Source organism: Lygodium microphyllum, chromosome 1 (assembly GCF_053477565.2).
Source record: "Lygodium microphyllum isolate KBCC chromosome 1, Lygodium_microphyllum_v1.1.10, whole genome shotgun sequence".
Classification (NCBI taxonomy): Eukaryota; Viridiplantae; Streptophyta; class Polypodiopsida; order Schizaeales; family Lygodiaceae; genus Lygodium; species Lygodium microphyllum.
In genome coordinates this window covers 134,134,509-134,157,351 of record NC_141135.1, presented here as the reverse complement: position 1 = coordinate 134,157,351, position 22,843 = coordinate 134,134,509, and the positions used below count along the sequence as shown (strand labels likewise).

The 22,843-nt window shown below is 40.6% G+C and overlaps 1 protein-coding gene across 2 annotated transcripts in view; it reads left to right on the top strand.

Annotated features, from left to right (window-relative positions):
- Positions 1-22,843, top strand: part of LOC148041705 (beta-glucosidase 25-like) — a 60,787-nt gene that overhangs the window by 14,397 nt on the left and 23,547 nt on the right. For both annotated transcript variants that reach the window (XM_087681509.1, XM_087681518.1), the window contains exons 8-11: positions 20,661-20,779; positions 21,415-21,638; positions 21,824-21,855; positions 22,514-22,619. In XM_087681509.1, coding sequence (XP_087537635.1) covers positions 20,661-20,779; positions 21,415-21,638; positions 21,824-21,855; positions 22,514-22,619 — 481 coding nt within the window. The remainder of the gene's footprint in view (positions 1-20,660; positions 20,780-21,414; positions 21,639-21,823; positions 21,856-22,513; positions 22,620-22,843) is intronic.

Sequence of the window (22,843 nt, the reverse complement as noted above, 5' to 3'; positions counted from 1 at the left end):
TCCACGGGAAATCTTCCACGAGGAATCACCAAAAGAGACAATATAACCAACATTATCCAAGGTGCCGGCAGAGATAAGGCTCTTTGTGAGAGCTGGTACATGATATATATCATGAAGATTGAATATGCTGCCTGAACCAAAACATAGTTGGACATCGGTCATGTTGCGATAGGAGTGAAACCACTCTCTATAAGGGGTCACATGAAAGGAAGCCCTTGAATCTATCAACCAACATTGAGTATATTCTGACAAAGTATCAATCAACTATGAAGCATCCAAAGAAGAAGTTGCCAAAATAAGATCATCAAATATATCAGGTTGCACCACATTAATCTCCTCAATCTTGACACTAGACTTGCTATGTATAGTGCTGCGATTATCATTCTTGTCATGCACTTTATCCTTTCCCTTTTCCTTGTGCTTGTCTTTGTGCATTTTATGGCACTGTGGTCGAATATGACCTGCTTTCCCACAATAATAACAAGTAAGACTGGATACACGGCCACGAGACTTATTGCAAGACTGCCCACGTGTCCTATACTGAGACTTGTTAGAGTCTCTACTATGGCCATTTTCATCCTGCCGGCCTCTCTTAGTCAATGCATGTGACGTAGGGGAAGCATCCACATTCTTTCTATTTGCCTCTTTTGTCAAGAGGGCACTCTCAACATCTTGCAATTTCAGCCTATCCTTAGCATAGATAGCCGTACGGAAAGTGTTACACGACTCGGGCAGAGTACCAAGTAGAAATAAAGGATGCAAAGTATCCTTAAACTCAATCTTCTGTGAAGATAAATGGTTGATGATGGAGTGAAACTCATTCAAGTGTGCAGACATAGAAGTCCCTTCCTTCATGCGAAGGTCCATCAATTGTTTCGGCCAATACATTTGAGATATAGGACTCTGCCTGTCATAAAGATTCTTAATTTGTATCCAAAGCTCATATGTAGTTTGATTTCCAGTTAAAACATTGTAGTGAACTTGCTTAGAGAGTGATAAAACAATTGTGGACTTGCATAGCTCATTTATTTCATCCCAATCCTTAGCCACAAATTTTAACGAGTTCGGCACCCCTATTTTTGAGTGGTCTAATCTCCAATTTCTGTGTGAAAATCTGCCATATTTGGGTGTTCCAATAGCTGTAATTGGTCCCATCCAGTTTCTCAATATTGAAGATGAAACCAACCTTCCTTCCGTGGATGGGTGGTAAATCCTTGATTAAACTTGATTACAGTAGCAAACAATTAATGCAAATCTGAAATTTACTTACTGATCTTGGACAATGCACATCCGATTGGCCCCCAAATTGGTGCCCCTTTCAGTATTTCTTTAGCTTTATTGAAGAACAAGTTGATTTACAATGGGATTCTCCCAATTCCCTTCACAATCCAAACTCCTCTTACTGTCCAAAGTGACCAACAAGTCTTCAATCTGATTTGCCCCTTGATTCGGGCACTTAATTGGCTTTCACCCACTTCATAGACCATGGAAATGCCCCAAATTCAATGGTTGGTTAGTCCGCCACCTGAATTTAGCTGAAATTCACCTTCAGCCTTGAAAAATCCAAGTCTTGGAGCTTTCAATTTTTGGCATGCTTCCCGAGGCTGCTGCCAAACCCTAATTTATGCTGTATAAATTAGGGTTTAGAGCAAAGAAATTTGCAATTTCTCAGCCTCCAAGGGTCCAAATGCTGAGATCTTCAGAGCAAGGCTATGAAATGGCTGGGATATGAGAGAGAAAGTTGTAGAGAGAGAAAATTCAGAGATTCTTCGCGAAGAATTGAAGAAAATCAGTCATTTACTACTGTTGCCCTGTCTCAACAGCCTGTAGAAGCTATCACCTGTTGTTGATCGGTCTTCTCCAACCCTTGGCTGCCTCAGAAGGTCCTCCAATGGCTACGAATCAGATTAACAGCATTTGTCCCTCTCTCTTGCAAGTTGAATACACTAAAAATGCCTCTCTCCAGTCTCTAAAGATGTTTTTCACTCTTGCATGGGCATTTTTGACAAGTGGCAACCTTCCCAAATGGTTTTTCCAGTATTTGCCATAATTAAATATTAATTTTCAGTCTTTAAATACTGAAAATTAATCTAATAATTATTTCGGTGCCTTAAATAATAATCTGACTAGCCAATAATTAAATTGGCTAGGCAACTTCCATTCCTGAGTGTCTCTATACCATCTTTGACCATAAGATTGGAGTTAGGTACCATTAAACGCCACTTCTCTAATGTCACCAACTGACACTTATGGCCAAATAAATGACCTAGGCCAACAACTAGCACCAGATACCACCAAGTACGTGTGCGTTATAACTTATAGCAACTTTTGCCTTTGACATCCCGTGATTTCCTCGGGTCCTAGGCTCATAAATTTACTCTAACCCCAATTACACCTTACATGTGCAACATTTACTTAACCATGTGATTAAAAATTAATCCACATGTTAAGCGAGGTTTCAAAAAGACATGTCCTCATGACAACCCTCCCCCTTGAAATCCTTGCAATTGTGCTCAATTGCATTGCTAAATGCATCAAAAGCAAAGTACTACATTGGAATTTCCTTAGGGTATCACAGTCAACACAACATTGCACACTGCTGTTCAACCATTCCATATGCCCAACATATGTTGAAAATTACCAGCCAACATAACATAACATAAGACTCACAAAGAATCTCAAAAACATTGTCAGATTATCATGTGACATGCAAAAAATGACCAGTAATCAATGCAAAAACTGAGCCACCATAAATGGTTCTCAAGCTGATCAAAAATTGAGTTGAATACCACCGAATATTAATGATCATATGCTGAAAACCAACATTCGATAATCAGCCCATGATGATCATTAATTGATGCTACACCAAGCATAACCAATGCCATACCAAGCATAACTGATTACACATCGAGCATAAGGGATGCAAATGTATAGTTTTAGAGCTGCAGTGAAAACCATACCGATTCGCATACCAAAAGAGTGACTAGTACATTGAATAATGATCTCCTGGCAAACATACTGTTCAGCTACAGTACCCTGAATGTATGCTGAATACATTTGAGATCCACTACTTCTAGAGCTGTCCATTACTGAGGAGCGGAGGTGCTAGCTCCCTCACAAGCATCAGGTAATACGCTGGACCTCTGCTTTGTTGAACTTGACGGAGCCCAAAATAAAGTCGGCTCTAACTGGAAAGTATCAAGGTAAAGCTACAACAACTAAGGATGGTCTGCCAAGTCATCCTCCTCCATCCATTTGGCATCCATTGGTGAATAATTCTGAAACTTCACCAAGTACCTTCTGGAACCCTTATCCTTGATCTTCCTCTCTTTGTGTGCCAAAAACTGCTCTGGTACTAATATTTCATCGAGCTCTTCAACCTCCGATTGAATTAACTTCTCTAGTACCAATATTTCATCGAGCTCTTCAACCTCCGATTGAATTTTAGCAGAGACATCCTTTGGCACATCTCCATGAAAAGGTCTAAGCAAACTCACATGAAAGGCATTGTGTATTTGCCAGTGTGGAGGCAATTTCAGCCTATAGCATGCATCACTGGTTCTCTCCAACACTTGAAATGGCCCATAGTATCTCATAGACAGCTTTGGATACAATCGCTCTTTGCCCTTCATCTTTTTCAGCCATGCTATTTCAAATTGCAGCAATATATAATCACCCTCTGCAAAGTGTAAAGCATGCCTATGACAATCAGCTGCTTTCTTTTGCTTATCTTGTGATCTTTGAAGCGCATACTTAACCTTCTGATAAGCTGCATCCATGCTTTCCACATAGCGATCAAACTCAAAGATCTTATCTTTTGTGTGCAAAATAGGGGGTACTTTCTTACCACCCTCTACCACCTCAAATGGAGCTTTGCCCATAGAACTATGCATTGTGTTGTTGTAAGCAAACTCAACTAGGGGAAAATACTGCTCCCACAGTGTCTTGTGGTCTGAAACATAGCACCTCAAAAGATCTAATACTCTGGAATTTGCTTCCTCAGACTGACTATCTATTTGCGGATGGAAGGATGATGAGAATTTCAATGTGGTAACCATATTCTCAAACAAGCCCTTCCAAAATAAATTGGTCATCCAAGGGTCTCGATCACCAATGATAGACTCTGGCATACCATGATACTTAAAAGATGTGCTGCAAAAACAATCGTGCCATATGATCAGCCTTAATTTTCTTCCTCACCGGAATGAAATGGGCTTGTTTGCTAAACTTGCAAATGATAGTCCATACCCCATCATTCCCTGTAGGTGTCTTAGGAAGCTAAAAAAAAAAAGTTCATTGCAATGCTCTACCAAGGCCTATCTGGAATAGGCAAGGGCTGCAATAAACCTGGCATCTTTTGCTTATCGTGCTTTACCTTCTGGCATACGATGCATGTCTTAACAAACTGTTCTACAACACATACCTTAAAGCTGGCCAATAAAAGAAATGCTCCATTGCCTTGATTGTGGCATCGATACCTTTGTGTCCTGCATACGGAGAGGAGCATGACTTTCACTGATAACTCTAGGCTTTAACTGCTTTGTGACACACAGTCGTCCATGCATCATCAGAAATCCATCTCTTACACAAAGTGTCCATGCCTTTGGCCATTGCAAAGCTGATCATAAACATTAGCAAAGTTCGAATCAACAACATATTGCTCTTTCATGGCATCCAACTCAGTGTGATAAACCATACTGACAACCAACAACTAAGGTTTCCCACTCTTTCTCTACAATCTCTTCCTCTTTCCAGCCCTATTTTTCAGATCTACCTTGATTTTCAGCTTTATTTTCAGATTTACCCTTTTTCTCAGCCTTTGTCTCTTTGACATGTGACTTGGCATCATCATCGTGGAATCGTGCATCCTTTCCATGCAGCAATGTGTCGGCTGTAGTAGCAGTTTCTATAAGCCGAGACATGCTAGAAACAGTGGACTTAATGCAAAAATCCCGAATACCCTTTGGCAAACCTCAAATATACTTTTCCACCTACTCATGGAGGGGTAGTGTGCAATAAGAAGTAATTGGTAGCAATGCATTGCAAAACTTCTTATTGTACTAATCCAAGTTCTTGCAATCTTTGGACTCTTTCCAGGCCTATTTTTCAGATCTACCCTGATTTTCAGCTTTATTTTCAGATTTACCCTTTTTCTCAGCCTTTGTCTCTTTGACATGTGACTTGGCATCATCATCGTGGAATCGTGCATCCTTTCCATGCAGCAATGTGTTGGCTGTAGTAGCAGTTTCTATAAGCCGAGACATGTTGGAAACAATGGACTTAATGCAAAAATCCCGAATACCCTTTGGCAAACCTCAAATATACTTCTCCACCTACTCATGGAGGGGTAGTGTGCAATAAGAAGTAACTGGCAACAATGCATTGCAAAACTTCTTATTGTACTAATCCAAGTTCTTGCAATCTTTGGAATTCAACTGATTCCAAGCTATCATATGTCTACTTCAAGGGTACTTGTCAACCAATTTGAAGCAAACATTTGCTTGAATTGGATCCAAGTGGTAGGTGACTTCCCTTGAATAAGAAGTGTAGACCACCATTGCAATGCATTTCCCTTCAAAAATGTGGTTGTCTTGCGCATCTTAGATGCCTGTGTGAAGTTGCTTCCAGAATAGGCTGCATCAAACTGTTGAATAAAAACAAGTGCTTTTAGCCTATCTTGTGCACCACTGAAAGGCTCAAACTTCACGCTTTTGCCATCTTCATCATAGTCCTTCGGCGGACCTATGGGAGTCAAGTTATCATAAATGGGCTGTAGCAAAAAGGGTGCATTGGCTATATTTGCATGAAAACAGCACTATTTGAAGTACTTACATGACCAACACCAAATCCTTGTGCGCAGTCCATGGTGGTTTTGATACATATCCATATGGCCCGCTTTGTGCCCCAAGCATCATGCTTATGCTGCTATACATGGGATTAGGCATTCCACTTGCATTACCCGGGTACATTGGGTGTTGTGAGCCATGCATTGGCTGCTGCATACCTTAGGGATTTGTGCCATACATTCCCGTATGCGGTGCCTGTCCAATCATAGCATGAAAAATGGTACCACCACCAAAGTATCCTTGCTGTCCCATGCTTGCATGTGCATAATTGCCTTGCTGCCCATGTTCCCATGGATTGGCACTACCAATTTGGCCATGCATTTGCACTTGTTGCCCCATGAATATGAGCTGTTTGTGCTTATCAGGCATTTTGGGCTCTTCTAAAGAAGGCTTAGGCATTTCCTTCGGTTCTTGTGGCTGCCCGAAGCGTAGAAGGTGTCTTCTTCTTTTTGCCTTTGCTGTCCTTCTTTGGGGCATTCAAGCATCGAGTAAACTGGGGATCCTTTGCCAATTCAGCAAAAAGATTTGCTGCTGTATGCATTCGATCCTTGAAGCTATCATCAAATTCTTTAGCCCCTTGCTGGTCATCAATCTCTTTATGCATTGAAGTGCCAACATTTGGGTCATTTCCCACATTTTCAGCATGTTGTCCATACTGAGAACCATGCCCAATATCAGTCATTGCATTTCCCCCTTCACCACGTGATTGACCAAGGAGTGATGCATCCCCTCCACTTGATTCCGTATCACCATGTGAAGACATGCTTGCTGTGTAATTCACCGGTGAGAACAATTTCAGCAATAATGTAATAGTCCCAAGTTGCATTAAGTACCACGGGCCCACCAATTCAAAGGATTTGATGGTATCTTGGCAACGGAACCATGAAACTAGCCTTCCTTTCGTGGATGGGTGGTAAATCCCTGATTATAACTTAATTATAGCAATAAACAATCAATGCAAATCTGAAAATACAAATTTACCTAGTGATCTTGGATAATGTGCACCCGATTGGCTCCAAAATTGGCGTCCCTTTCAGTATTTCTTTAGCTTTATTGAAGAAAATGTTGATTTACAGTGGGATTCTCCCAATCCCCTTCGCAATCCAAACTCCCCTTGCTTTCCAAATCGACCAACAAGTCTTCAATCTGATTTGGCTCCTTGATTCAAACACTTAATTGGCCTTCACCCAGTCGATAGACGATGGCAATGGCCCAAATTCAATGGCTGGCTAGTCCTCCACCTGAATTTAGCTGAAATTTTCCTTTAGCTCTGAAAAATCCAAGTCTTGGAGCTTTCAATTTCTGGCACGCTTCTCGAGGTTGCTACTAAACCCTTATTTCTGCTGTAAATTAGGGTTTAGATTAGAGCAGAGAAATTTGCAATTTCATAGCCTCCAAGGGTCCAAGTACTGAGATCTTCGGAGCAAGACTGTGAAATGATTGGGAGATGAGAGAGAAAGCTGTAGAGAGTAAATTCAAAGATTCTTTGCAAAGAACTGAAGAAAATGTGTCATTTACTACTACTGTCCTGTCCCAACAGCTTGCAGATGCGAAGAACTGAAGAAAATCAGTCATTTACAGTTGCTGCTCTATCTCAGTAGCTTGTAGATGCTATCACCTGCTGTTGATTGGTCTTCTCCAGCCTTTGGCTGCCTCAGAAGGTGCTTCAATGGCTGCAAATCAAACCAACAGCATCTCCTCCCTCTCTCTTGCAAGCTGAATACACTAAAAATGCCTCTTTTCAGCCTCTAAGGACGTTTTTCAGTCTTGCATGGGCATTTTTGATAAGTGGTAGCCTTTCCAAATGGTTTTTCCAGGATTAGCCATTATTAAATATTAATTTTCAGTCTTTAAACACTGAAAATTAATCTAATAATTATTTCGGTGCCTTGAAACTAAATATGACTAGCCAATAATTAAATTGGCTAGGTAACTTTCATTTCCAAGTGTCTCTGCGTCATCTTTGATCATCAGATTGGCATTAGGTACCATTAAACACCACTTCTCTAGTGTCACTAACTAACACTTATGGCCAAATGAATGACCCAGGCCAACAAGTGGCACCAGATACCACCAAGTACCTGTGCGGCATAACTTATAGCAACTTTTACTTTTGACATCTCATGATTTCCTCAGGTCCCAGGCTTGTAAATTTACTCTAACCGCAATTACACACATGTGCAACATTTACTTAACCATTTGATGAAAAATTAATCCACATGTTAAGTGAGGTTTCAAAAATACATGTCCTCATGACAGAAGATAGCATTGTTGCGAGAACCACTAGCCATAATAAGACTAAGCAAGTACAGAGAAGAGCAAGACGGGCTGCTGTAATACCCTGCAAATCAGCCTCAAAACCACTACTAAATCAAGTGGGAGACAAGAGATACTACCAAAGTAATAAGCTATCCACAAACTGTAAGCAAAAGACGATCAAGTCCAAGTGACTACCCTCAAATAGAATGCATAGAACTGAAATGACAGGTTGCTGTAATAAATTGCAGCAATATGCCAACAACCAAGTGTGAGCAACCAAGAAGGAAGAAGCCATGAACAACTGGTACTAAATACTATCACAACTGTAGCGTGTCAGAAACCATGCATGCAATAGGCATAGACATCATGTACAGGGTAGGCCTCAAAGTTAAATAAAGAGAACTACTAGATGCATAGCCCATTGAGCAAAGCTCAATACATAACCTAGAAGCACATAAATACCACTGACAACACCCTGAGAGACATAAGTTCCACGCCCAAGCCAAGAGATTAAATCAGTCCATAATAGGGTAATTGCATCCAATAAATATCAAGAGAGCATGTACATGTCACAATGAGTCTTGCTATCTCACTGTAATAAGCTCAAGCTCAATTGCATAATCCAAATGTTTTGTAGTATATTCAAGTGCCAATGTGGCTCAGTATACAAAGGAGAGTAGTTTCTACTGAACCAAAAGTTGAATGCCAAATGAGCAAGCGAAGCTCAAAGCATCATGTGAATGACATCTGAGTATCCAAGATCCATAGAGAATACATTTGGAAGCATTGAACCCAAGTAGTCTGCAAGACTTTGACTGTAGCATCCAAGTGGCATTCAAGGATAGGAATGACAGCCAATGTCAAAGCATCCAAGCTCCAATCTCAGCTTAGGAGCATGTCATAAACATACCCATAGCTATACATGACAACCAAAGTGTTGGTATATACAATATGTGATACTCGAGTAGCTTCAAAGCATAATGAGCATAATCTTTATCAGACAATTGCTTGCTGCATTCCCAAGTGTCAAGTGGACATTCGGGCATCAATACCAAGTCCGAGAAGCATCAAGTGACAAGAGGCATATGCTTTTTTCAGATAAATGACATTCAGCCCTGTTACTACAGCAATGAAATCTCTGAGAAAAATGAGCCAAATGTGTGCTTAAATCAGCCCAAAAGTATAACCATACCATCCGAGTACCAAAATAGCATCCCCAAAGCTTCAAACATGCATTATGGAATTTACTATTTTTTGTCCAAACCAAAACAGTTCTGTCTATGTGAAACAAAGAACAGAGAATTGCACAAAATCAACTCTATGAGTGCTCAAATTTGTAGATCTTGTCACACTCTTTGTTTCTAGCTATAGGATGCCTAAATCCGATACCATATGCAAAAGTTATGGCCAAAATATGATAATGCTGTCAAGTTGCCATAGCTGTCCATGACTTCTACAGAATGCTGTGTATCCACTCAAAAATAGATAGAATGGCCACTCCTCAGCTCAATGAGCACTTAACAAGGCTTAATTAAGCCTTGGGAAACTCCTCAACAAGTGGGGAACAAGTTGGAAGAAGGAAAGATTCAATGCATACCTTGAGAGAGAGAAACAATGGCTGCCATGAAACCTTGAGTTGAAGCTTTGAATCCGGGCTGAAGCAAAGGATGAAGAAGCTCCTCAAATGGTTGGCTCTAATACCAGATTTGAAGGTAGTGAGTTCGGAGTGGAAGCACATGAGCGGAAGCAAGAGCTATGGTGGAAAGAGCAAGAGCAAGAGAGAGAGAGACATATAAGATGTGGGAACTCCAATAGTCACAATGTGTGATTGGCCTTTGCTTTATTCAAATGTCATTGAAAGAATAAAGAATGAAGTGACAATGATGGGTGTCCACCACCTGCAGTGTATAGGTGTGCAAGTATTATCAATGTACTAATATATGGGAGGCTAGGCATAAGCCCCTTTATCCCCAACACAGTGTTTAGTGTTTCCTCGCCTTTCATTACTTTGATCGGTGGTCAGAGTAGTTGGGGATTTGTCTTCGATGACGCCACTCTTTGACACTCCATTGCTTTGCCCTTGGGCATACTATACACTCTTACATTCATTTACAACATTCATTCACTTCAAAGTTTCTTCTCTCTGTGTTTGAGTTCTGAGTTTTGTGTTTGTTTTGCTTTTAGGGTTTGAATTTTACCTATTACTATTTGAGTCTTTGTGTTTTAGTCTTGGTGGTACATGCTGTGTTTCCTTAGTACTAATCCTAGCATATCTTCACATGATATCAGACCTGGTGATCTTCTAAAGAGTATATTGTGGTGATTGTGGAGGCTATCTTTGTGCGGAACTCACACTCCACTTGAGTTTGACTCATAATGTCTGAGTTATCTTCTTTTGGGGATTCTACAATGTCCTATCAAGCTTCTCCATCATTGGAGGGTCTGAGAAGGCATTATGGTCTCAAGGAGGAGGTAGACACACCTTCACCTTTACTATCTTCTTCTCCACATTTGAGTCACCTTACAGAGGAAGAGTTTGAGGAGTACTTGTGCATCATGTACAAATCGGTTTACACCCCTCCAACGAGTGCTACAATTTCATTTGGATTGGTTGATAAGAACAGCCACCTCTTTGATCTTGGTGGAACCATGACATTTGGCCTTTTGGCAATCCATCTCCTTTATCACAACCACCCATCCTCCATTCACTACACCTCCTGGTGCATTGCTAGGGGGAATGCCACCCTTTATACAATACCTTCCATATACGCTCACCTTACGCTTTGGGACGCTATGATGGGCATCTCCCTCACTATCCCTGGATACTCACAACCCCCCCATATGACCTTTCAAAGGTAGGGATTTCCATCCTATACTTATGGACTGTTGTCACACATCCCTTGGGTTACTTCTACGTAGGGATTTCCATCCTGTGCTTCACATGTCCCTATCCCTCCATCGTGGGCTCCTTATGTGGTTACCATGCCCATACCCAGTTGGCCCATACCCACATTTGGAACCACTGCGCACACTTCTTGTATGCATGGTGGGCACTTTGGAACTACTTCCTAAGTGTACTCTACTCCCCCACCCTATCTCTCCTATCCACCCTACCCCCATTACACACCTTCTCTATCTCCTAGCACTACCAGTCCTGTTGCAATGGCCAAGAATGTCTTCACGGATAAGACTCATTTTAATGGGTTGAACTTTACCACTTGGTTGAACTTTATACAACAAGTGCTTGAATCTCAAGGACTTTGGGACCTTGTCATCGGTACCTATGCTAGACTCTTGATTAGCTCATCCTAATCACATCCGTCAATGGAGAGCCCACAATGCCATGACCAATGTTGAGTTAATGTAGGGATTGCCTTCCTAAGTTCCACTCTTAGTTACAACATTTTTCCCTTATATCTGAGCGCTGGAGTCATCTCATTGACAGCTATGCAGCATGACATTGCACTTGATGTATCAATCTCGATTTTGAGCTTCAAAAGTTTTCCATTAAGGAAGGGGATGATCTGGAAGTGAAGTTGGCTAAATATCGGTGGTTACTTACTAAGTTTGCCACTGGCTTCCCAAGTCAGATGACGATTAGGTCACATTCTTTTAAACAAGTTGCGCGACAAGTATTTCCATTTTATCTAGCATATTATCTCACTATCTAGATTGCCAACCTTCTACAAGTTTGAGTGCCAGTTCTTGCATTACACGAGGCTGCACGCTCAAGTCCATAAGAAGTCCTTCACACACATTCATTCAGAGGGGCGAGGGTTGGTTGCCTCTTCTTCAGGAGGGAAAATCAATAGCAACAAAGAACTTGCAAGATGCAAAGGCAATCCAAAACAAGGGTGGCTACCCTTCCTCTGACAGAACCAAAGAAACACGACCCCTTTGGCAGCAAATTCCTAAGAAAAATAGGTTTTGCACACACTAGCAGAGGTCAAGGGGCCATGTGGATGAGGAGTATCATACCAAGGCCTAGGGTCTTCCACCTAGAAAACCACTGTTAGAGGTTAGGGGACCATGTGGATGAGGAGTATCATACCAAGGTCTAGGGTCTTCCACCTAGTAAACCACAATAGATTGATATGATTGCCTCCACTCTAGTTGGCTAGTCTAGTGGGGCTATGTCGCCCGCCACTACACCATTTGCTCCATATATCCGAGTGGCTATTGGATATATGGCGCGTGGATAGCCTCAACAGAGCGTGTATCCTTTGCTACTGAAGGCTTAGTTGATTAGTTTGTTAGTGGCTCACCTATTATACTTTATGCATCCATTCCTAGGCTATGCATTGCACCTTCTAGGACCACTTTCTAAATGCGATGGTGGCTACACGCTTAGCCTTCACTTTTTTTTAGACTTTTGTTGTATACTTCTAACTGAGTAGCATCTTTAAACAGCCCTAAAACACACTTAATTAATAAAAAGCGTAAAATTGGCGTGTGGTTTGAGAGAGTTTTAGTGGTTCCCCAAAACCCTAAAATTTTGGGACACCCTTCAACATCTATAAATAGACAGGCTGCCCACCATTTAGCATCATCTCTTTTTGTGTAGATTCTCATTCCTTTTATCAACCAATGACCTTCATCCACTTAGTGGTTGTCCATTTGCGACGATTGCCACTCCTTCTAGAGCTTCTCTAGTGCTTGGCATTTTTATCCATTGTTGCCACCCATTGTTTGACACCCTCCCTCCTATTACATTTGATTCCATCAGCTATCGCTAGCCATCAGATTGCCTCCTACTACTTGCATTTGATTCTGATTAGCTAGGCGACTGTTGGCAGCAATCTTCCTTAGTATCAGACGACCTTCTGCTGCCTGTGTTCGGCCCTTCTCTTCTCTAGATGGTAGTTGGCGTTTATCCTTCTCTAGGCAATCTCTTTTTTACTATGTTTGCAACTCTCTGACGTCGCCCATGTCATTAGTCACCCCCTGTTGCAGTCATCTCAGTCTCTTCTCACTCTAGTGATCAGCATTTGGTGTTTTCTCACCTTTTGTCACTTTGATTGTTGGTTACAGCACTTGGGATTCGTCTCTGGTGGACCTCACTCTCCGACACTCCATTGCTTTGTCCTTGTGCATTCTTTACACTCTTACATTCATTTACAACATTCATTCACTTCATAGTTTCTTCTCTTTGAGTTTTGCATTTGCGTTTGCGTTTTGCATATAGGGTTTGAGCTTTGCTTGTCATTGTCTAAGTTTGTGTTTCAGTCTTGGTTGTACATGTTGTGTTTCCGTAGTGCAAACCCTAGCATATTTTCACAGTAGCAAGCACTAAAAAGAATAGAAGGTAGGATGGTGGGATGTGAGATCATCTGTTGCAGGAAATGAAAGTATTTTCTAGTGAGCTTGCTTAGGAACAAAGTTATATGGTCATCAAGGGACTTTTGAGTCCCTATAGTGGAGAATTCAAAGAGAAGTTAATGAGACTTAGCCATTTTTACCTTAGGGCCATCCCGATGAGTGATTTTGAAAATTTGAAGCTTATGGTCGAGGTTTGTATGATGGCCCTTACCCTGAGCTGCATAATGATTAGGTCAGTGTTCTCACAGCTTTGATGCTAGGTCAAAGTGCTGAAGTTGTGAGTAAAATTCTAGAACCTTGCATCAGCTACTATAGTAGAGGCATTTTTGGCCTTTCATGAGTGAACAACCTTTGGTGAAAAAAGGTGCAGGTCTTGTTGGGGTTTCAAGCCCCTAGACAAGGTACCACAAGTGGTATAGATAGACCTAGTAAAACAGGTCTTATCAGTAAAAGTATACTTAGCTAATAAGGTGAAGAATCGTAAGGTGTTTGGAAAGAAGGGTAAGGTGGATAGTAGGGATAGAGAGAGGGATAGGATGGGTAGATAGGAATAGGCTGAGAGGGATCCATAGGTGCACGTGAAGAAGGTACGGGGACTCTCAAACCTTGCGTAATAATCAACTGAGGCATAGTGGTATAACCAGATGGTCTACTAGGAATTGCCATGTTGGCAAATTGTGGAATCAATCGGTCAACACTTGGGAAAGCTTGGATATGTACCCATGCTATGGATATCCCGAAGGTGTGTAAGGCGGAGGACGAACCTCCCCCATAGATGCATGTGTATCACTCGGAAGTGTAGGTGTAGTGGTTCTAAAGATCGTGCCTATGTTTGAAGAACCCCTTGGTTTGGTGTGTGATGTGATATACAATGTGTGAAAGGGAAAAATAATGGTGTGAACGGTGATGGAGATGTAGTGGAAGAAGTGTGTGGGTTGTGAAATTGAGGTGTAGATGGTGTGGATGCATTGAATTAATTTTATTGATTTAATGATGGAAGTTGAAATGAAGATGAAGATGGGGAATGCAATGAAAATGAAGCATCAAAGTCATTTTGACTTTGAGAAGCATAATTCAAAGAAGGAAAAGTGGAAGAAAAGCTACGTGAAATTTTCTTATAATCCCTTCTACACGTGTTAACATACAAGAATTGATCTTCCAGGGAACCTTTTTCATTATCAACACACTAAACTCTATCTTCCTTATAGACTTTATCAAAATATTGCAAAGGAGTAGAAGAAAAAAGAAGAAGAAAGAACATGAATAGAAACTTGTGTATCTTGCATTGGAGTAGTTGGAAGAGTTTGAAAGAAAGGGATATACTTTAGATCTCTTTCTCCAACAAGGGGACCTATCTTGATGGAGGTCTCAATAGCCCTGCAACATAATTAGATTTATGTGCAACATTTAAAGAGAAAGAATAATAGATACCTTCATTAAGTAGCTATTCTTGAAGTTTGATTCTTCTATCAAGCTCTTTTATTTTCTTTGCTCAGTGAGCAACGATTAGCTTAAGCTCCTCATCGATAATATGATATGGTCTAGTTTCTCCAAGATAGACAGAAGTATCTTGACTCGTGTCAAAACCTTGTGGGGTAGGCTATGGAACCCATTCTTGCTCCATTCATGACATAGGCTACTTTGGAGACTAAGTTGGTGTGGAAGTGTTTGATATCATCTTTCCTCTATTGTTTGTATTTCTCAAGACGGGCATTTTGATCAAGGGCCTAGGTTTCTTCAATGAGTATCTAGTTCTGATACTATATAAAGAAATGCTCAACTACAAAATACAAATACAATTATATGACAAATGCACAGATTGATAAAGAAACACAATTAGGGTTAGGGTAATACAAAGACAATGAAAAATAGAATATGAAAGAATCTGAATAATGAATAAATACTATGCTAAATGCAACAAACACATTGTGGAACCTTAAACTCTTGTGTCTTGGGGATTGGGCCAAAAAGTATGAGATGAAGAGTGTGTCATACTTTGACGGATCCCGAAATGTAGCAGGTAGCCTCCAAATATGTTTAGCAGCAGCAAATGCAGCTCAAAGATGGTTGGATTAGTGGTAGACAAAGTTGGCATCGTAGAAAACACAAAATGCAGTAGTGGTTGATGATGTGGCAGCTAGGTGATGATGCTGATCAGCAAAATGCAGCAATTTAGATGATGTGGCAGCATAGCTGATGATGCAAACAGCAAAATGCAGCCTCTAGCTGGTCGTGTAGCTCCCAATGTAGGCAACGGCACATGTAGTAGTGGGTGACAAGTTGAGATGGGTGTAAACAACAGTCATTAGCTGGACAACAATATGAACATGCTGAAAACTAGTCGCCATCAACAAGGGGCTGGACACTAGCTGCATGATGATGGATAGTAGCTCAAATTGAGATATCCTCTGAGAATTGGATGGGGACAACAGAGATAAGGCACCTACAAGCTGCAAAAATAAGATTGAGGCTGAGTGGTGCACAACAACTTGTCTATTTATAGATGGATGGGTCCTCCCAAATAAGGGTTTCGCTTATGGGACATAGATGTTTCTAGAAATGCATTTCTTTTTAATAAAAGTTTAGTAATTTAATTAATTAAGTATGTTTTTGGGCTGTTTTGAATGGCTAATCAACATATACTACATGTTTAGCTCAACAAGTGATCACCTTAGAAAGGCCAAGTATTAGACAAAGGGTTTTCATCGGTTGCCCAATGGCCTAGTGGAACTTGCAAAGGTGGATGGAACCACAATGAAATTTTTAATGGGGGAAAGAAGATGCATGCAAAGAAGAAGAGTGAACTACATGTTTAGCTGAAAACCCGTGGTATGAATGGCCTCCAATCTCGCCTCAAGAAAGGCAAGAACTCTACCTTGGGAGATGAAGGCTTCATGCTAGTCTAGAGTGGGAGGCTTGATTAAGGAAGGGTAACCAAGAAGTGCCAAACAATCCAAGTATTTGCTTCAATCAACCAGTAGATCTTGTAAGGGTTAGTGCCAACGTGCAAAAGAGGAGCAAAAATACCACATAAGACCATAAACACACAAACCTTGACTTCAATGAAACATGCTTACGTGGAATGTGTGAGGGTTGAAGATAGTCCCACTACTAAAAGGTAGGTACGCTAAAGAGAGAACAAAGTAAGAGGAGAAATGTGCAGTGGAAGAGAGAAGCTAGGCTAGAGTGTGCCCTAGAAGAATCAACAGATATGTAGGTGGGAGGTGTGATAGGTCAATGGTGAGTGTTGCCAATATTTGAATCAATAGAAGGCTCCATGATCCGCTAAATTGGAGGATCTCTAGGGAAAATGGGCTCAATTGTTTTTGGTTGCACACTTGATGTAGAGAGCCACTCAAGAATAGATAGGGACTCATTAAGTCTATCCTTAAGGGAGACAAGGAGTGCCTAAGACCAAAGCCCATAGTAGTGGTGCCTAATGCTCAGTGGCAAGGTAAAAATGTTGGAGTTGAGAGTGAAATATAGGCATCATTTTTGCTTTTTCAAGAGTGAACTATCTCATAGAAGAATGAGGGAGGGTCAGGTTGGGGTTGTTGCCCTAAACAAGTTCCCACAAGCCTTGGGACATGCTACATCAAATTTGAGTAAGACTCGTTTTATCCTTTCTATAAATGCATGCTTGGCTGATGTTGATGGATGGATGGCTTGAGTAGGAGGATAGGTGGGTTGCATAGGATAAAAATGTGGATAACTAGGTGCTACATGAGGTATCAAAGTGCTTGGCATGATGACTCTAGATGTATGCCCTAGGGGGGTGATTGACTTGTGGATGGTCCATATGTTGAAAAGCTATAGCATGGCCCATTGGGTACTGTCATGTTAGCAAACTGTATGGCCACTTGGGAGATGGGAGAAAAGTGTGGGGCTTAAGATGTGTGGGTGGGATATTGGTGCGTATAGGTCCCCATGGATGGTTGGTTTGGGAGGGGGGTAAAACCCCTCCACTTGGATGTGCAAAAAGCAAAGGACCTAAAGAGGATGCGCTTATGTTTGAAGATTCCCCTAGTGTCATGTGTGGTCAAACATGTGGAAGGGTGAATGGTGACCTGGAAAATGGTGTGAATGTAGATATGGGTGCAACTGAAGAGAACAATGGGATGGGTGGGATTTGAAATTGTGGTAAAGATGTGGAGGAAGTGAATGCAAAGTCATTTTTATGAAATTGAAAGTTAGATGATGATGTGTGAAATAATGATGCACAAACTTCATTTTGACTTTGAGAAACAAAACTTAAACAAGGAAAATTTGAGTTTTTCTCATGCGCACCTCTTCTTGTTTTTACATAAAAGTATGTGTCCTCTTCAAGTCTTAGGCTGTTACCAATTTAGTGAAAAGTACCTTCTCGAATATTATCGACATCTTGCATGGAAGTAGAAACATTAAAAGTGGGAACAAAAGTAAACACTTATCTGCCTGACATTGAGTGAAAGGAGGGAAAGAATATAAAGGTTTGTACTTTGTGTTTGCTTTTTAGACCTTTATGTAGAATCTAAGGGTGAATAAATAATGTCACCTTCTAGTTGTTGTTGGGATCAATACATGAGCATCAAATCATACTTCATCCATGAGATCTCTTAAGGACTGTAGATACCATGATAGTTAGATGCCTCTCCACCAATGTCAAAATGGATAAGTTGTGATGTCCACTCTTGCTTAGTTCTTTGTATAGGATGTTCTAGAGACTGAAGTGGTGAAGGAGTGTTCGAAGTTATCTTCCTTTGTGAACGTGTTTTTGATGACGAGCTTACTGATCAAGGGCCTAGGTTTCTTCAAAGAGTACCTAGCTCTGATACCATGTAAATAAATACTTCTCTACAGATAACAAACACAATTGTACGACTAAGCACATATTGATAAAGAACACAGTTAGGGTTATGGTAACTCAAAGACAATGAATGCTAAAGTTGAATAATGAATGAATGAATATAGAAGATGCTCAACATAGCAAACACACTATGCAAAGTGAATATTGACCCCTGAACTCTCTTCTTTTCTAGGATAGGGGCAGAGAGTATGAGCTGGAGAGTGTGTCATACTCTGATTGATCTTGAATTGCAGCAAATAGCCTCCGGAAATAGTCTTGCAGCAGCAAATGTAGCTCTGTGATGGCCAGATCAACGTCAAATGGACTGGTCAGGCCTAGAATCAGCAAAATGCAGTCTGAATCACGACATGGCAGGGCAGCTAACAGCAGGGACAGCAGAATGCTGACCAGATGATGATGTCATCAGCTGGTGATAGCAGGACAAAACTTAGGCTGAAAGATGATCAGCAGCAGATTCTGATAGCACAACAGGCTGAAAACAGGGTGCCAGGAGATGGAGAGGCTTGGGCAGTAGGCACCAGGTGATGGACAACAGTAGACAGCAGCTCAATTTGAGATATTAACCACAAACAAGGTGTGGACAGCATAGCAAGCACCAGGAATTTGCAAAACATGATTAGGCTCAGCGGTTGGCAGCCTGTCTCTTTCTAGATGGGGAGGTCCTCCCAAATTAGGGTTTGGCTTATGGGACACAGACACTCTCTAGGAACACATTTCTTTTCAATGAAAGTTTGGTAATTTTGAGTTTTGAGGCTGTAATCAAGAGCTAATCGGTTTATAATGCATTTTTAGCTCAACATGACTTTGTTATTGGGATTTGCTCCAGTATATCACACTTTGATGACACCTACTTCTTTAGCCACCTCTGCCCAAGTCCTAGAGACACAGAGGTTTGATGCCCACTGATTGTAATCTATATACTTGTTATTCATTAGCATTCAACATTCTATAGTTTGTGTTCTTCTGGTTGTTTTACAGTTTTCCATTGTTGTGTTGGCCATACCATTTCTTTACAAGTATGTCCTTCCCAAAACTGCATAGCCAAAAGCATGAGAAGAGGTTGGTTTACTCAGCCAATCATGGAGAAGAGCAGCCTAAGGTTGACATTCATCAAGTCACTTCAAGAGTCCCATGGCAAGTTGAGTAGCTTTATATCTTATGGACTCAAGCCTTGCACCACCTTCATATTTACCAGTAGTGATTTGGTCTTATGCAATAGCTTTTCAACTTTTTTCCCCAACCAAAGGGCCATATGCATGCTCTGAATAAGCTTTCCAGGCTGCACCAACTCCTAGCAAATAAGGGAAAAATCATAGCACAGAATACCATCATAGGAGTCAGGATTGACTTTAGTAATACCATGAGAAAAACCCAACTTACTCTTCACTTTCTCTCTAACTTAATCAAAATACCAATCAAATCTTTGTTTCATGGTAATACCAACTCCAATGGGACATCTGAGGTTGTAGATAATGCAGTCTTTAGGGATTTCAGAGAACCCAAGTTCACCAATCCAACTTGGGCTGTCATCCCAAGATAGAACAGAAATTTAGATTTCTCCTCACCTCTCATGGAGCTCAAAACCAGTGCAAACTTATGATAAATTTGCATAGACTCTTTGACAGAGTCCTGATCAGCTAACATCCGATGGACTGCCAGCAGAATTTTGCATTGCTTTGTTCCTTATAAATGTGTTACCAATATGTTTGCTAATAGTTTTAAGGGAGTTCTTCATATAGGTTTGCATCAAGGCTAATATGGTTTTATGCCTAGAAGACTAATTACTGATAAGCTAGCAAATGTATATTTAGTGATAAAATATAATTTGTATATACATATCAAAATATTGTGATGTTGCAAATTTACAGGGAAAAAACTTTTGATTCCACCCACATGTCTCGAACATTGGCAGAATTGGGCTTTGGACTAATATTGCAGAATGTTATCTAGTGGTCTTATAAGGATAGCAATGCCTTACACATTCTTGGATCTGATTTGATAGAGTCTTATAGCTTTGGAAAATTGGTAAGGCAAGGTTTCGCTGTAAGCTGTATGCTTTATGCGATTGACATTGATCCTTTGTCCTATCTTGATTTTCTCATGGCATTTGATTGATTGCGTGGGTCATAGCTCCTAGATGGTTCTGCCTTTGTGGCTTAGGCATATGCTGATAATTCTTTCTTTTCACCTAGAAATAGAAAAGACTACCTTACATGCATAATGAGACCATTGGAAACCCCCGTGTTCAAGTATTTCATACATAGATAACTAACACAATATTTTTCACCACAAAAAGTGTGAATGGTGTTGCTTCTGGAAAATGAAACATTACATGTATTGAACTTCTAAACTAGTTGAGTTGGTCTGAATCATTAGGTGAGCTTTTGCAGGCACTACAAGGTGGACATGTTGGCATAACTTTGGACTCCCGTTGGTATGAGCCTCTCGATGAGTCTTCTAATGAGGATATGCAAGCCTCTCTCAGGGCATTGGACTTCAATCTAGGGTGGTAAGTGGCAGAATATTTTTATTGTATACGTTTTCTAACTTCAAATTGCTTCAGTTTGCTGCATTTTCTCTATATATCTTTTTCCACTCTAGGTATGTTTGTTAGAAGAAGAGAACTCATACATTGGATACGTTGGTGAGGGGGTTCGTCTCATACATCATCATGGTACTCTAGGGAAAAATTGACCTTGTAGGGGCTTGAATATGGGTTGTTACCTTTGTAGTCGACAATCTTTCAATCATCTCAACATGAGACACCCACATATTATTGATACATGGGGTGAGTGAAAGGCATCATATGTTTACAGTGCATGGCTTGTGATAAAAATTTTCATGCTGGTACAGACAAACATTTTTTTGGCATGTATCTCATTGTTCTCTCTATCTCTCTCTCTCCCTCATTTCATAAAGGTTGTTGACCTAAAGAATACGAGAGGCAGTTTGGCAAGCATGCAATATCTCTTGCTCACACACACACACACACACACACGTGTACCAAACTATGAACTTTTCATGCTCAGTACTTTGTATTTTGGACAATTGAGATGAACAAAAGATGAATAGGGGAGCACTCCAAGAATGTTAACGTTCTCTATGATATCACAAAATTGTAAAGTGCACGATGAATGCATGCAGGTTTTTGGATCCCATCATATACGGGCAGTACCCTACTTCCATGCAAGAGTTGGTGGGGGAGCGGTTACCAACCTTTTCGACAAAGGAGTCTCAATTATTGAAGGGGTCTTTTGATTTCATAGGCATCAATCACTATACCACTAATTATGTCTTCAACTCTATCCCTTCTTACTTGGATGCAGCTTTTCACAATATCATGCCGGATGGGAAGTTTGACGTGGTAGGTAAGGGCTCTCTCTCTCTCTCTCTCTCTCTCTCTCTCTCTCATTGTACTCTATGACGGGATACCACAACAAGTGTACTTTCTGATCTGGTCTCCTCTCTCCTTTTTTTGTAAGGTCTCCTCTCTCTCTCTCTCTCTCTCTCCCTCTCTCTCTCAATCTCATATTTCTCCATGTTCCTTTTACAGTGCAACGAGATGGAAAGAGCATTGGACCTCAGGTTCGTAATCTGCCATTGTTGTTGAGAAGGGGTTTCAAGAGTTTTTGTGCCTTCTACTCAAGGCTAATATATTTCAAACGCAAGAGATAGTGTGGACTTAGAAGTGAGGTAAAGTCTTGTATAATCTAATGGTGGATTGAAGCTTTCCTATCATTATGGTCTTCTGATTTATACCTTATGGTTTCAACACTAGACATTTTATCCTTCAAATTGAAATCCCTTTTTTTGGAACACAAAATTCAGTTACTAATTGCAAAGCTATGTCTCATATCGTTTTTGGCTTGATTTTTTGTAAGCTCCACCATTTAGGATTGTTTCTTAAAGGCTTTTCTTGTTTGTAGATCACAAAATTCAAGTCACTAAATGCAAATGCAAAATTTTAACTGTTTTTTGGCTTGTGTGACCTTAGTATTGCCTTTTGAAAGTTTTAAAGGTTTTTTACTTTATCCATCCTCCATTCATAATTTGGCTCTCTTCTTTCTTGTCATCCCCCTTTTTTGTTTTTTAGTTAAATTCTATGTCCTAGGCCCCAGTAATAACCTTTTTTTTTTGGTTAATTCTAAATCTACTTAGGACTTTTTAAGGGTGAGTTGAATTCACGCTATTCTTGACAAGCTACTTCTTTCAAGAATCAAGCACGTTTGCTTGCATGATGCAGGCTTTAGGTGCTAGTTGGTTGTATGTGGTCCCATGGGGTTTGAAGAAACTTTTGGACTATGTTCGGATTCGATATGGCAATCCATTGGTATTGATTACAGAAAATGGTGAGTTTGACTCATTACTCTCCTCATTTTGGTTATGAAAGTATTTTTCAACTGGTGAGAAACAAAGAAGGAAACCTGTTTGGGGAGTGTGGCTTGTTATTGTAATCATGCAACTCCTTGAGGTGAGAGAGAGACATAGAAGAAAAGTTTCACACACACACACACACACACACACACACACACACACAAAAAAAAAAAAAAGAATTTGTTTTTTTGATTGGGGT